We start from the raw sequence: 13,011 nt of genomic DNA on the forward strand, positions 1-13,011 counted from the left end.
AGGAGGTTGCCGACCCTGAGTTACCATCCCACTTAAAAGGAATGCACTGGCATTCCCATAGAAGAAGAAAGAGGGCTGGCCAGGCGCCAACAAGTTGTATCTCCATCTCCCGTGGTCCAAGATTCCCTGGGTCCTTGGACTTAATGAGCGGGTTCCTGACTAGGATGGTCCAAATACCCTGACCTCCTTTCTAGCAGAGTTTGTGGATTCACCTTGAAGAGGTTTTAAAAATAAAGAAACAGTAATTAGAAATGAGTAACTAACCCTATTTGAAGGAAAGAATGTGGGCTTTATAATTTCCTAGGGTCTCTTTCTACCCCCGAGTCTCAGTCTGATGGGAAGCCAGACAGACACCCCTGTTCAACAAAACTCCCAAGTTAGGTAAGGATATATTTGCTTTTGGAGGAAAATACTTAAAGGAGTGCCCTGGGATACTTTCTGCCCTCTTCTGGCCAGCTCAGATGCCATAGCGCTCAGTAGCGCTGGTCCGCGCATAGCCCTCCACCATGTAGTGGCCCTAATCCAGGAGATCCCACCCCCGATCCCTCCCCCACCTTCATGTGGCTGGGGGAGCTGGATGGGCTATTTCCAGCCACTCTGTGCCCTCTATGCTGGCCTCAGTGGGTGCATCGTAGAGGGATGGATGTCTGTCTGACAGTAGCTACTCTCTATTTCTATGTGGCATCTTTGGAGAGAAGGAGAATTAAGATGTTTCGAGACCAACCTTCTGCCTCCAGGTGGAACCTTACAAAATATTCTAGGCTAAAGGGTATCTGCCTCCACAGAGCGCCCCCCAAGGAACAATATTCTACAAACTTCCATGGAACCCTTCCTACTCATTGCAGCCTGAGCTCACAGAAAGGTGGGCGGGTGGAAGGGGCTTTGGAATCCCGTAAACCTGGGTTGAAAACCCAGCCCACGAGTCTAACCACCAGGAGTATTATGAGCAATTGGCTTACCTCTGAGCTAGTTTCCTCCTTTTGCTGTCCCCCTGGGAGATGGTGGAGACAGGCTTGTACCATGTCAGAGTCTCCTCTGTCCCCTGTGCCCAGCACAGTGCCTGACCCCAGGGAGAGGCTCAGTCATTAGCTAATCTGAATTTATTTAAGGGGAAGTAATACTACGTTTCTTGAACAGTTGTCTGTGAGAAATAAGTTGAGTGCCTGGCACCCATAGTCCCTTCCATTTATAATTCTCCCATTCATCTTCTGAAAAGTATTCCCTCTTTCAACCTAAACCATAGTATTATCTTCCTAATGTTCCAGAGAAGAGGGTTGGCTGAGATTTTAAGAATGTCCCTCTCTCTAAGGGCTGGGCCTGAGAACCTTTTGGGCTCTGGCTAGGCTTTGCACCCACAGCATCCCTACCCTCTGGGATCAGTGACTTGGAATCTCTGTCACAGGCCTGTGCTCCAAGAACCTACTGGTGAGACAGGATTAGCTCCCACACAGGTTCTGTCCCCACAGCCTCCCCATTACAGCCCTCAGCCTAGGCTGGGGAAGTCACCTGTTCAAAATGCTCCTCCCTAGTTCTCTGGTGAGGACCCCAATTCCCCCACCCCAAGGGAGGAAGGTGAAGGGAAGCCTTTGCCTAGTCCACCCCACAGCCACATTCCCACGAGGCAATGCACACAGCAGCCAGGCCCCTGAGCAGCCCAGCTCCTGGCAAGCCTCAGCTCAAATAGGAAACCAGATCCCAAGGTCACCTCCAGGGACATTCACAGGGAACACCCCCCTCTTCGCTAACCTCATCAGTATGTCCATGTCACCAAGTTTACACAACTGGAACCTGGGGTTGAAGAGGAGACATTTGTCTGGCTCCAGCTCTGCTCCAAAGGGAAGTACTCAACTTGGTAGGAGTGGGAAAGATTAAAAATAAGCTCTCCATCCTTGTCAGAACTTGCATCCCCTTTGTAACACCCCATTTAGCATCTGGCCTCCTCCCTAGACCAGGCATCTCCTTATCCTGGTGCCTCTGTGCCCGAAGGAGCTTTAAAGATAACGTCCCAGCCTGCAGACACCTGCAGCCCGAGGGACCGCCTTTCCTTGGGTGGAGGGAGCGTGTGTCCCCCTGCACATGCATCCCTTTCAGCAGGAATAGGGGAGGCTCCAGCAGGGAAGTCATATTAAAGCTATTTGTGAGGCTGCCAAAAGGATCACTTTGATTTATAAAGTATGAAAGTTTGCCACATCTGAATTCACAGTGAATGAGTTATTTCCCATATTTTTCTCCAAAAGAGCTTATTACATTCTCAATTCTAGTGTGAAAAATGAATTGCAGAGAAAACGGGTCACTTTTCCCAAATGTTGAAGGTTTCAGTAACCCTTCCCTTCGGTCCCTTGCAGGCTGGGTGGTTGGCTCTCTGGAAATCCTCGGCAGCCCAGCAAGCCTGGTGCGAAGCATCGGCAACGGCGTCGCCGACTTCTTCAGGCTCCCATACGAGGGGCTCACGCGAGGCCCAGGAGCCTTTGTGAGTGGTGTTTCCAGAGGGACGACATCATTCGTAAAGCACATTTCCAAAGGTAGCTCTTCTGGTTCCTGTAATCATGCCTTATTTCCATTCCTTCCTGTCTTACTTTTTTATTTTTAAAGAACGTGTTAAAGTTTTAAATGCACTAAGTTTGCCGCGAGCTTTGTTTGGCGTGTTAGCTTGCAGTGAAATGTTGGATTTGTAACAAAGCTCATATATAATGTCTTATGTTTTAAACAGATCGCTGCTTGCCTGTGTAGTGTGTGAAAATGTTTCAGAAACTTCAGAATTTTAAACCTCCCACTGGGAAAACAAGGATTGGCTCAACTGTTATTCCATGTGATAAATACAGAAATATTAAAGGTGTTCAGGACTTCTGCTAAACATCAGAAATCCTACACTGTGTTGCCTCATCATATTTTTTTTAATGTAGATACAGTTGTCATAACTTTTGTAAGGATATGGATACATTTTGACGTGGAAGCCAATTTGGAGTCAGCCTGCTTTCCTCTAGCGCGCTGCGTAAACAGTGCCATCTTGTGGCTCAGACAGGTCAGCAGGCACAGAAGCCACACTGCTGCCCTGTGCAAGGAGTGTTTTAGTTTTGTCTGTGTGTGTGTTTGCTTGACAATATTTTGGTCAGGTTGGCAGTGACCCGGGAGGCTAACAAGGGAGGCTAACAAGGGCGGTCTGAGTCCCCTTTTCTTCTCGGCAGGAGGCAGGGAAATCAGGACAAAGGGATTCTGCCCCATAAGAGGCTTTTGCTGACAACAGTGCTGCAACTGTTATGAGTGGACAGGTTATAGAAGTCTCTAGAAGGCCGCAAAAAGACTTGAGCTTGAAATAGGAAAACCCATAATCCATAGAAGGGGCTAGCAAGAGAGGAGCAGGAGCAGGAACCCAATGCCCTGGACAGTGACGGGACAGCCCCCCCGGCCCCGGCCATCAAGGAGGCCTGTGCGCCGAGCTGCAGGACTCACACGTGAGTCGCTGGTGGACCTCTCACTCCTGACACTTAAATATTTGTGGTTCTGCTGTTTTTATTTTAAAATAAGACAACCAACACCTGCTAAATTGAACTCCATCGGTGCTTTTAGCCTGCTGATTCACTGTTTTTTACACTTGTTCTCTCCTCTTAGCAAAGCCCATTTGGTTTGTTGGTGTGTGTGTGTCTGTCTTTGTGTGTGCGCATGGCTTTGCTTGTTTGTTTGTTTCTGTCTTTTCAGATTACTGGTAAAGATGCAGCTGAAAAAACATCTCCCATTTCTTGAAACTGGACATCCATAACAGATGAGCTAATTAATTAGCTTCAGGAATGTGTCCACTGATGTCTACATTTTGTTCATTGAGATCTATGCAGACTTGCTAGAGGAGATTATGAATATTTTGAGCAAGATGCTGAAATAGCCTTTCTTAGGAAAAAACAGAATCATGGCTTTTACATGATTTACTCCTTTTGTTGTCCTTGCTTTTTTTCAATGAATATCACGAATATTAAATTGAAACATATTCTCTATGGCGCGATAATTATTTTCTCAGAATATCTGATAATAAAGTTCATGTTCTCCCTTTACTATGACTGAGGTAATAAGGAGTAAATAATTTTTAAGTAGAAACATTTCTTTACAATCTGCCTAAAATTCAGCAACTAACCTTAACCTTTAAAATCAGAACAGGCATATTTTAACTTTCAAAACTGGGCCTCAATGAGGACTTCAAAACTGTGTTTTAGCCAGGCCTTGGCAATCAAAAGGTAGTGAATGATAGTTTCATGTGAAGCTCTAGGGATTTTTCTGGTGACAGAAACACTCCTCCTACCCCTTTTGAGGCGTGCCATCACCGTCATAAGCAAGTGTTAACCTTCACCTTGTTTTCTTAATGCCGTTGCTTCACATGCCCAAGAGGCAGTCAGCTTCTCTCAGCCTCTGGACATGTCTAGAAAGCACAGATGTGCTTCCACCGCCCCTCTCACCTCTGCCACAGCCTTCCAGGGACCATTTCTGTGGGGTCCAAGATATAAGTGACCAGGAAGCAAACCCACATGCTCTTGTGCCCTCAGGTACCCTCACCTCCATCACCAACCTGGCCACGAGCCTAGCCCGGAACATGGACCGGCTCTCCCTCGATGAGGAGCACTACAGCCGACAGGAGGAATGGCGGCGGCAGCTTCCAGAGAGCCTGGGTGAGGGGCTCCGACAAGGCCTGTCCCGGCTGGGAATCAGCCTGCTTGGTAAGGGGCTGCCGGGACCGTGTGCTCACGTCTTCCCTGGCTCTGCCAGCAGGGCGGGGGCTGGTCGTGAAGTTCACATCTTTTCTGTAAACAAAACTGAAGCTCAGGGAGGATAAGGCACGCTCACTGGTTCCTGCCCTGAATCGGTGAGGCTCTGGAACAGGACCCCCTTTCCAGTACCATGGTGTGGCTATGATGGGCCGTTCTGTTCTGTCAGAGGCTCACCTGTGCAAATGCCAAGCTCCACCTTCCTTTGCCTCTAGTACGACATGTGTCTCTGGCCTCCTTGCGGCTCTCCAAAAAAGAATCATCCCTTAGGAGGCCCCCTGAGCCTGGGGGTGTCAACACAAGGGCAGCGGCATAGGCTGGTTGCTTGTTCAAGTGAGTATCAGGCAAACCTGAAGCACCGGCTCCTTTACGAGACGGAGACCGGGGAAATCGCAGATGCCTGCTTTTGTTTGAGAAGCACTTGAGCAGCTTGCAACTGTCATGTAAACTTCAGTGAAGAGCCCACTTTTTCCTTTTGATTTTTTAAGAGTGCCAGATCAGCCTGACTCAGGGTAATTATTGTTTGTCGAGCAGCCAGATGGTATAGTTAGAGATGAAGATTGCTATGGATATTTCCAAATATTACAAATGTCTGAAAAATAAGTCGCTTTGGAAAAATCTATAAAAAGGAAGCTTCAGAGCTGAACTTTTGCAGAGCAGGACTTTCAAGGGTATCTTTTGTTTATTTGTTTGCAGAGGAATTTAAAACTGTATTGCTTGGCAGCGTGCCTGCCTTGCATCTGAAGGAGTATGCATCTCACAGAGATCAAAGTGCCCCAAAGCAGAGAACAGAGGTCAGAAAAGATGAGCTTGAAAGGATTTGTCCTTTCTCCAGGCTGCAGTTCCAAACACAGCCCCTAAACTTGCAAGGCAGCCAGCTGAGGCTCTGAAAGGAAGTAGTAAGATGTTACAAGTGCAGGTTAAGTTACTAGAAATGGTTTAAGTCATAACATTCAGTGGTGTGCGGCACTGTCATTTGATAATGCATGGAAATTGGGAGGCTGTTGGCCTGGGGCTGAAACTGCTGGGTAAGGAACAAGGGAGGCAGCGGTGGGGAGAGGGTTGGTGCGGGGCTGGGGCCACGTTCCTCAGGAGCTGCAGACCCGGTGAAGGTGTCCAGGTCCCTTCCATGTGACGTCAAGGAAGTTCCTACCTGCTCTGGAGCTGGGTTTCTCTTTCGTAATTAGGGCTGGAAATACCATTATTAGAGGGCATGGTGGCCAGTCGTGTGCCAGGCACAGGCCCGTGTTTGGTGGGCAGCACTTATCATTATGATAATGAAGGAACCATCAGTGATGATTGATCTCACAGGGTGTCACGTGAGTAATGGCAAGCGCCTCAGTGCTTTAGTTTGAGTCCAACGGGTTAAGTTGCTATAACCACAGGAAGTCACAATGAGCTTATCTTGGAGCCTTAGGTCATTGTTTGGGGACTGTGGGATCTCTTTTTGCTAAGAAGGTGGGCTTCTGTGCCTTCTGCTCTGGGCAGGAGAGCTTTCCTACCTCCATCCAAGCTCTTCTTAGAGCTTCCAAGTGCTATAGAGGAGACCCACGCTGGCCGGCATGTGGCCGTTGTCATCCTGACTGCTCTATCTTCGTCCTGCCCAGAGAAGCCCATCCCACTTCCCGGCTGGCACTGTATAAAGTGTGCCGGATGCTGGAAATCAGTTTTGTGAGGAGCCATGATTGTGCCTTTGCCATGTCGCCCTTTGGGCCTTGGATCCCGTTGTTAAAAGGGTAGAAAGTTATAAAGCTTTGATCTTTGCTGTAATCATGGAGTCTTTCTGCGTCTCTGGTGATTTCCAAAAACCTAGGAGCCCTGGGGATGACCCAAGTCCTCCTCAGTGTTTGCTGGTTGTACCTGCAGACACTGGCCTGGCCCTGGGCCCACGTGGCCTCCGCCCCCAGCGGCACATCCGCATCTGTGCTCCTCAGACAGTGTAGTTCACAGGGGGCATCTCAAAGTTGGCCCAGACCTGATTTCTTTCCTCTCAGAGTGTAAGAACTCCCTGCATCCCACACACTCACTGCATCATCTCAGAACGTCTGGGCATAGAACTACCTTATGTGTGGCAGGAAGAAGAGACAGGGAGTAGTACTACCCAAGTCCCCTCACCTGGCAGAGTACAACCCTGTCACCATTTAATCCATTGCCAGAAATGATGTTTAAAAGTGTCAAATGCAATTAAATGACTACTTGAAGCTAGAGCTAGTCATATATAATAGTTTGAAATCTATGCTTAGTGAAATCAAAATGCTAGTCCCTCAGTTTCTTCCTTTACAAGACGGAAACATTAACCACCCAGTTAGTAGAAATATATTTAAAGAACAAGGCAGTCAGGGTTGATCAAAGTTCTTTCACATGTCATGTTATTTGCCCTTCAAGCCCTAGGCATGGATGAGGTTAACTGACTGGCCTAGGTCAGAACTCCAGCTAGGACAAGAGCCTGGGCCGTCCCACACGTCACCCTCCACACAGGGCTCCAAGCCTGGAAACAATCAGGATGTGGGGAGACTGAACAATTGGAAGTTCCAGGGTGGGAAAAACACATTTCCCCCAAATGCGTATGGCTTCGTGGGCCTTTCTGACGCGGCTTTGCCCTCACGGAGACACTGGAGTGTTGCGAGGCACTTGAAAAATCAAAGGAAGTCTTCAGCTGCCATACCCAGCCGCGTCGCCGCAGGTCAGCGAAGAAGCGTCAGTGGCAGAGAGGCCGCGGGAAGATGCCGCGAGGCGCTCGGATGAGCTCCAGCACAGTTTTCGGAAGGCGACGGCTTTTGAAACAGTTCTGTTTAGCCAGCAGCATGGGCATCAGGCTCACCCACATTCACCGGATCCGTTCCCCATGCACCCCACTTTCTACTACACCCTGGAGTCTGTGCTGAGAGCGGGTGTGAGCGCTGTGTCACAGTGACACCCACGTTCCCTCCCAGACGTGGTCTCTCTCATGAATGCCACCGGCAGGAGGGCAGACCTTGCTGCTCTGACCCGCGCTTCCTTCGGGCCGCTGCCTGACTGAGGAAGCATTTCGAGATTCCGAGCAGCCGCCCCTCTGCCTTGTCGGCTACTCCGCGGGTGCCGTTTGGGACCCCAACAAAATAGGCCTCTACCGGATGAGTCAGGACGCTTTCCCTTGGGCGAGCGAGTGAAGAGTCATGCCCCAAGAGCCAGTGCTAGGAGCAGTCCCCCGATCCCACTGGCAGCCGCGAGCAGTCTGGTTTGCAGTCGGCAGGAAACTTGGGAATAACAGAAGTCCTTCCTTCTCGGCCTGCCAGCCTGTTCTGGTCTTGAAAGCTGACCTCAGGCTGGAAGACCTGACGCACTGTGTGGGTCTTGTTTGTCCGGAATGGGGAGCTGTGTCGTGGGGTCCCAGCTTCGGCCTGTGCCTCTGCTGTTGTGCTTTGCTTTAAAAGGGCCCCGAATGTAATTACACCGTGAGGTGAGGACAGCACCGAAATAACCGCGTGGGGACTCGAACAGCTCAGGCGCGCAGCACCGTGCCTTGTGCCTGAGGCTGGGGAGCAAGTCCCAGAGCTGGTGACGGGGAGCCCTTTTCGTTCTCCTGCTTCAAAGAAAGCCGCCCGCCCCCCGCAACCAAAGGTTAGACCAGGAAGCACCGCCCCGGGGTCCGCCTGGGCCAGCACGCGGGGAGCCCGCGGGCCCCTCGAGGTGCGCGCCTCCTTCCCCGCCTCCTTCATCACATCACAGCCGTCTCCATGTGGCCGCCCACCCTGCGGGCCTGATGCCAACAAACAAGTTTGGGGATCAGTTTCCATGACTTAAATCCATAGAGCGCAGTTTGAGTATATGACAGTAAATAACTTACCAGTTGTAGGATTTAGCTGGATTATACTACTAAGAGAGCCTTCTGAAGCCCCAGGAGAAGCTGCCTCTCCCAAGGCATGGCTGCAGACACCACGGAATGACTGCTGGTCGCTCACAGCCTCTGTTCTCCGGCTCGCACCTGGTCACCAGTGAGGTGTCGGTGTGTGTGACAGGCCCACTCTCGCCCTCCCGGGTCTGGTGATCTGACAGCTTCTCTTCTACCTCTCAGAATCTAACACCTTGTCATGAGGTTCAGGCTTTCCATTTCTCAGGCTGCCCAAATAATTCATCTATCAACGCCATAGTAACTGTGACCAGTGGCTGGAAAAAGTGGAAGATCAAAGGGCAGTCTCACTGCTTCACCTGCTTGTGCTGAGGCAGGTGGACGTTAGAGGCCCATGCGGGTGGAGAATCACAGCCATCAAGGCCCCGCACACAGGCACATTGAAGGGAGAAGAGAGAGTCTCGGAGAAGTAACCACCTGCCCCCTCCCAACTCAGTTTTAATAGGTTTAATGGAAATCTGCACTTGAGAAAAGACATTTCTGCCAGAAGTTCAGGCAGTAATGTAATTTACTGAAGAATTTGTAATTATTAACTCCAGTTTTCGTACTCTTCAGCCTGGACACCTGTCAAAGAAATCAGATAATGAAATCATAAGATCAGTATCCCTTGATTTAATGATATTCACTTTGAACTCATTAAATCAGCCACCTCCTCCAGTGTGGCCAGTTCCCAGCTGCTCTGATCCCCGACCTCATAGATGGAGAGCAGAGCATCAGATTGCTCGGACTGGAAATGTGAGGCGAGCCCCCCAGCCTGGATACCAGGGTTGGGTGTCTTGGGAGCGCTGAAACAATGACCCCTCGGCCGCATAGCCAGGACCGCCAGGGCCATCTGTGAGCAGCTTCCTCCGCTTCCCGCATCACTTCTTTAGAAGTTTCGAGAAGCATTGGTCTAGGCTGAGAAAGAGACCTGTCGCCTCAGGTCACTCTCAACCTGTCAATACATAAACTTAAATTGCTCTGTCAAAATTTAGAGGAATGGAATCCTTGAAGAGCATTCCCTTTACAACTGACCTGAAGAAACTGGCTTTTGGTTTTACTGGATTTTGTTCAGTGGAATATTGCTTGAAATTAGCAGGTCATTAACTGAGACCTGGAAGTCTCCGGTTACCCAGGAGACTTTGAACTAGTGGCATTTGGAATAATGGGGTTTGACATGCACTAAAATGTCTACTGGAGGACTGTGCATTTTCATTAATCCTAGCAGGATCGAGTTGAAAACAAAGAAATCTGTCAAGAATCATAATGAAACGTTTACCTCTTACTGAGTTAGGGAACCCTCTACTCCATCATGGGAGAAAAATCAGGACTCGTTAGGCCTTTACTAGTTCTCGTCATTGGCCCCTCAAAGTAAGAGCAAGGAGGACAAACCACCCCAAGGGAAAGCCATTCAAGCAGAGACTAGTGAGAACCGAGTTTTGTAGCTGTTCCATAGTGAAGCATCAGTGGCCAAACCTCAGCTAAAGTGAGAGAGAAGGAATTTTTCCAAGACTGGCAAGGGGAAGAGCCTGTTTCGTACACAGGATCGGTGAACAGCTTAGTGGTTAAGAGCTGGGCCATGACCCTGACTCCCTGGACTCAAATTCTGCCTCAGCATGGCACAGCCATCTGACCTTGGGGAAACCCCATAACCTCTCAGTGCCTCAGTGGCCTTATCTGGGAAGTGAAGAGAAAAACCATGCCTGACTCCGAGGATTATGAGGATTAATGATCTCTTACAAGTAAAGCTCCTAGCACAGTCCCCAGCACATAGAGATTAGCTGTACAGTCATGCTGAGCTTAACAACAGGGATATGTTCTGAGAGATGTGACTTCAGCAATTTTGACTTTGTGCAAGCATCATTGAGTGCACTTACACAAACCTAGACGGTATAGTGTACCACACACCTAGGCTACACGCATTACTGTAGAAAACAATACAAGATTAAATTGAGCACAAGAGAAAATAACGCAATCAAGAGACACAATAAAAATGAGACATGTGAGGCTGCTGGTGGTATAGCACGGCTTACCGCTTTACAGCAAGCTACTTTTTATAAGTAGAAAGAGTATACTCTAAAATAACAATAAAAAGTGTGATAGAGCAGGTCCTTCACTAAAGTTGTTTTAGTATTGATGAGCTGCCGTAAGAACTTAACTCTTATTTATATCAGTCTATGGAAAAAATAGTTTTGTTAAGCATCATTTTGTTCAGTCACAGAACCTATCTTCAACCTTAAATGAAGATTTAACTGTATATTAAATACATAAACCAGTAACATAGTTTTTTATTATCATTACCAGGTATTATGTGCACAACTGTATGTGCTGAACTTTTGTACAACTGGCAGTGTGGTAGGTTCATTTACACCAGCATCACCACAAATACATTGAGTGATGCATAGCACTGCGTTGTAACAGTTTGACGTCACTAGGCACTAGGAATTTCTCAACTCCATTGTAATCTCATGGGACCACCATCATTTGGGCAGTCCATCGTTGTCCGAAATGTCATAATGTGGCACATGACTGTAATAGAAGCAACAATTACTCGTATTAAATAATTATTAATATATTAAGTTATTATTAAAGAATTGTTCTTATTAAAAGGGAGAACACAGAAATGGTCTGGCCTCTTCCAGTTTTTTTATCTTCTGGCTTCATTGAAAACTTATTAGGCTGAGCAGGCTCACTCTCCCGCTAAGGAATTGTTAGCTCTCTTCCCTCAACTGTGTTGCCTGGTTTTCTGGAGAAAGGCATGTGGACATCACTTTGGAATAATCTGAGATGTTTACTAAATTCTGAACCAAACTTCACAGATCCTGACTCTGATGGAACAAAACCAGTCTGAGCATCATGTTTTGATGAAGATAATAAATGTCTAACTTGAATTTCCCTCAATGTACTTACATAATTGGTAAACAAATGTAAAGAACTTTATAATGAAGGTGAGGTTTCATCGTCAATCCAAATAAAGCTATGCTCCAGATTGAAGGTTTTCACTTTCTCGGGATTTTAAGCATCAGCCCTTACTGGGAAACACTTTTCTTGTTTTTCAGGTGCAATTGCTGGTATAGTCGATCAGCCAATGCAAAACTTCCAGAAAACATCCGAAACTCATGCTTCAGCAGGACACAAGGCCAAGGGTGTTATCTCCGGTGTGGGGAAAGGAATCATGGGGGTGTTCACCAAACCCATTGGAGGAGCGGCTGAGCTCGTGTCACAGACTGGTTACGGTGAGTCGGTGGAAACCTGGTGGCCACTCAGACATTGCTGATTCGTTTGTGTTACTATACCAAGGGTTCCCGAATGTGAGCTGGACTTCATGCAGCAAGAGTGAAAAATAAAAGAGGTAAATGTGTAAGGAGATGAATAGCTGTCTCTCCCTCCTCCTTGTGCTTATCTACATGAAGAATCGAATTGTACTGCTCATAGTAAATTATAATAATAAAATTATAGAACCAGGAAACCAGTTGGTAATTTCAATATACCTATACATGTCATGGAATCTTTTTACAGTACATTTAATAAAATAGACTTTAATGAAAAGTAACCAGTTAGAGATTGAAGGCAATAAGTAGACTATAGTGAAGCAGAGAATTATTACTTTTTCTGGTAAGCAATTTGAAAGGAAAAATAGATTAAGAGGCAGAAAGATGTCTTTAAATTACAGCGTGTATGTGTCTGGGAAATGAGAGAGGGCGGAACCCACATGTGTGGGCCCGGCCCGTCTGTGGGTGTCTGCACACACGTGACCGCAGAGCCAGGTGCTCGGTGTGACTTTCTCACCTGCAGACTCCGTGCTGCTGTTGCAGCCAGGCCGGGTCTCATGGCCAGTGGCAGCAAAGACATATGACCTGCAACCAGACTCTTTCTCCAGGCAGGCAGGGCTCGTGGCGCTGCTTGCACTCGCACAGTGGAGTGCCCGGGCCGCCCCCCATTCATGTGCGTGCACACAGGAACGGGTGTGAGAAAGGCCTCCTGCCATGCTGTTTTCTGCATATTCTCGGCAGAGCACATGCAAGTGATTTTTAATAAATAGGTGACTAGAATTACCTTTTTACCCAAAATCAGTGTCATCATTTCGGTGGTGACGCAGGCTATCTAGCTAGTATCACAGACTAGGAATGTTCCCTCATTTCTAAGACATATGAGCACTCTGCATCTGGCCACAAAATCCACAGGGGACATTTCACTGCAGACATCCTGCACCTCAGTAGATCTAACAAGAGGCAGCCGGATCAGGGCATTAAAACAGCATCAGAAAGGGAGCGAGCAGCGGACAAATGCCCAGGCTCGGGCAGCTGGGGGAGAGGCTCCTTTAAGAGACCACACAGATGCGAACATGTGTTCCTCTTCGCTTCTCCCCTGCCTCTCTGTTTCTGTCCTTCTGTG

The 13,011-nt window shown here is 48.1% G+C and overlaps 1 protein-coding gene across 8 annotated transcripts in view; it reads left to right on the forward strand.

The window, feature by feature from the left end:
- Positions 1-13,011, forward strand: part of VPS13B (vacuolar protein sorting 13 homolog B) — a 670,010-nt gene that overhangs the window by 649,471 nt on the left and 7,528 nt on the right. For all 8 annotated transcript variants that reach the window (XM_036233309.1, XM_036233311.1, XM_036233312.1 and 5 more), the window contains 3 exons: positions 2,346-2,522; positions 4,530-4,700; positions 11,676-11,852. In XM_036233309.1, the coding sequence (XP_036089202.1) occupies positions 2,346-2,522; positions 4,530-4,700; positions 11,676-11,852 (525 nt within the window). The remainder of the gene's footprint in view (positions 1-2,345; positions 2,523-4,529; positions 4,701-11,675; positions 11,853-13,011) is intronic.

Source organism: Rousettus aegyptiacus, unplaced genomic scaffold (genome assembly GCF_014176215.1).
Source record: "Rousettus aegyptiacus isolate mRouAeg1 unplaced genomic scaffold, mRouAeg1.p scaffold_m13_p_15, whole genome shotgun sequence".
Lineage (NCBI taxonomy): Eukaryota > Metazoa > Chordata > Mammalia > Chiroptera > Pteropodidae > Rousettus > Rousettus aegyptiacus.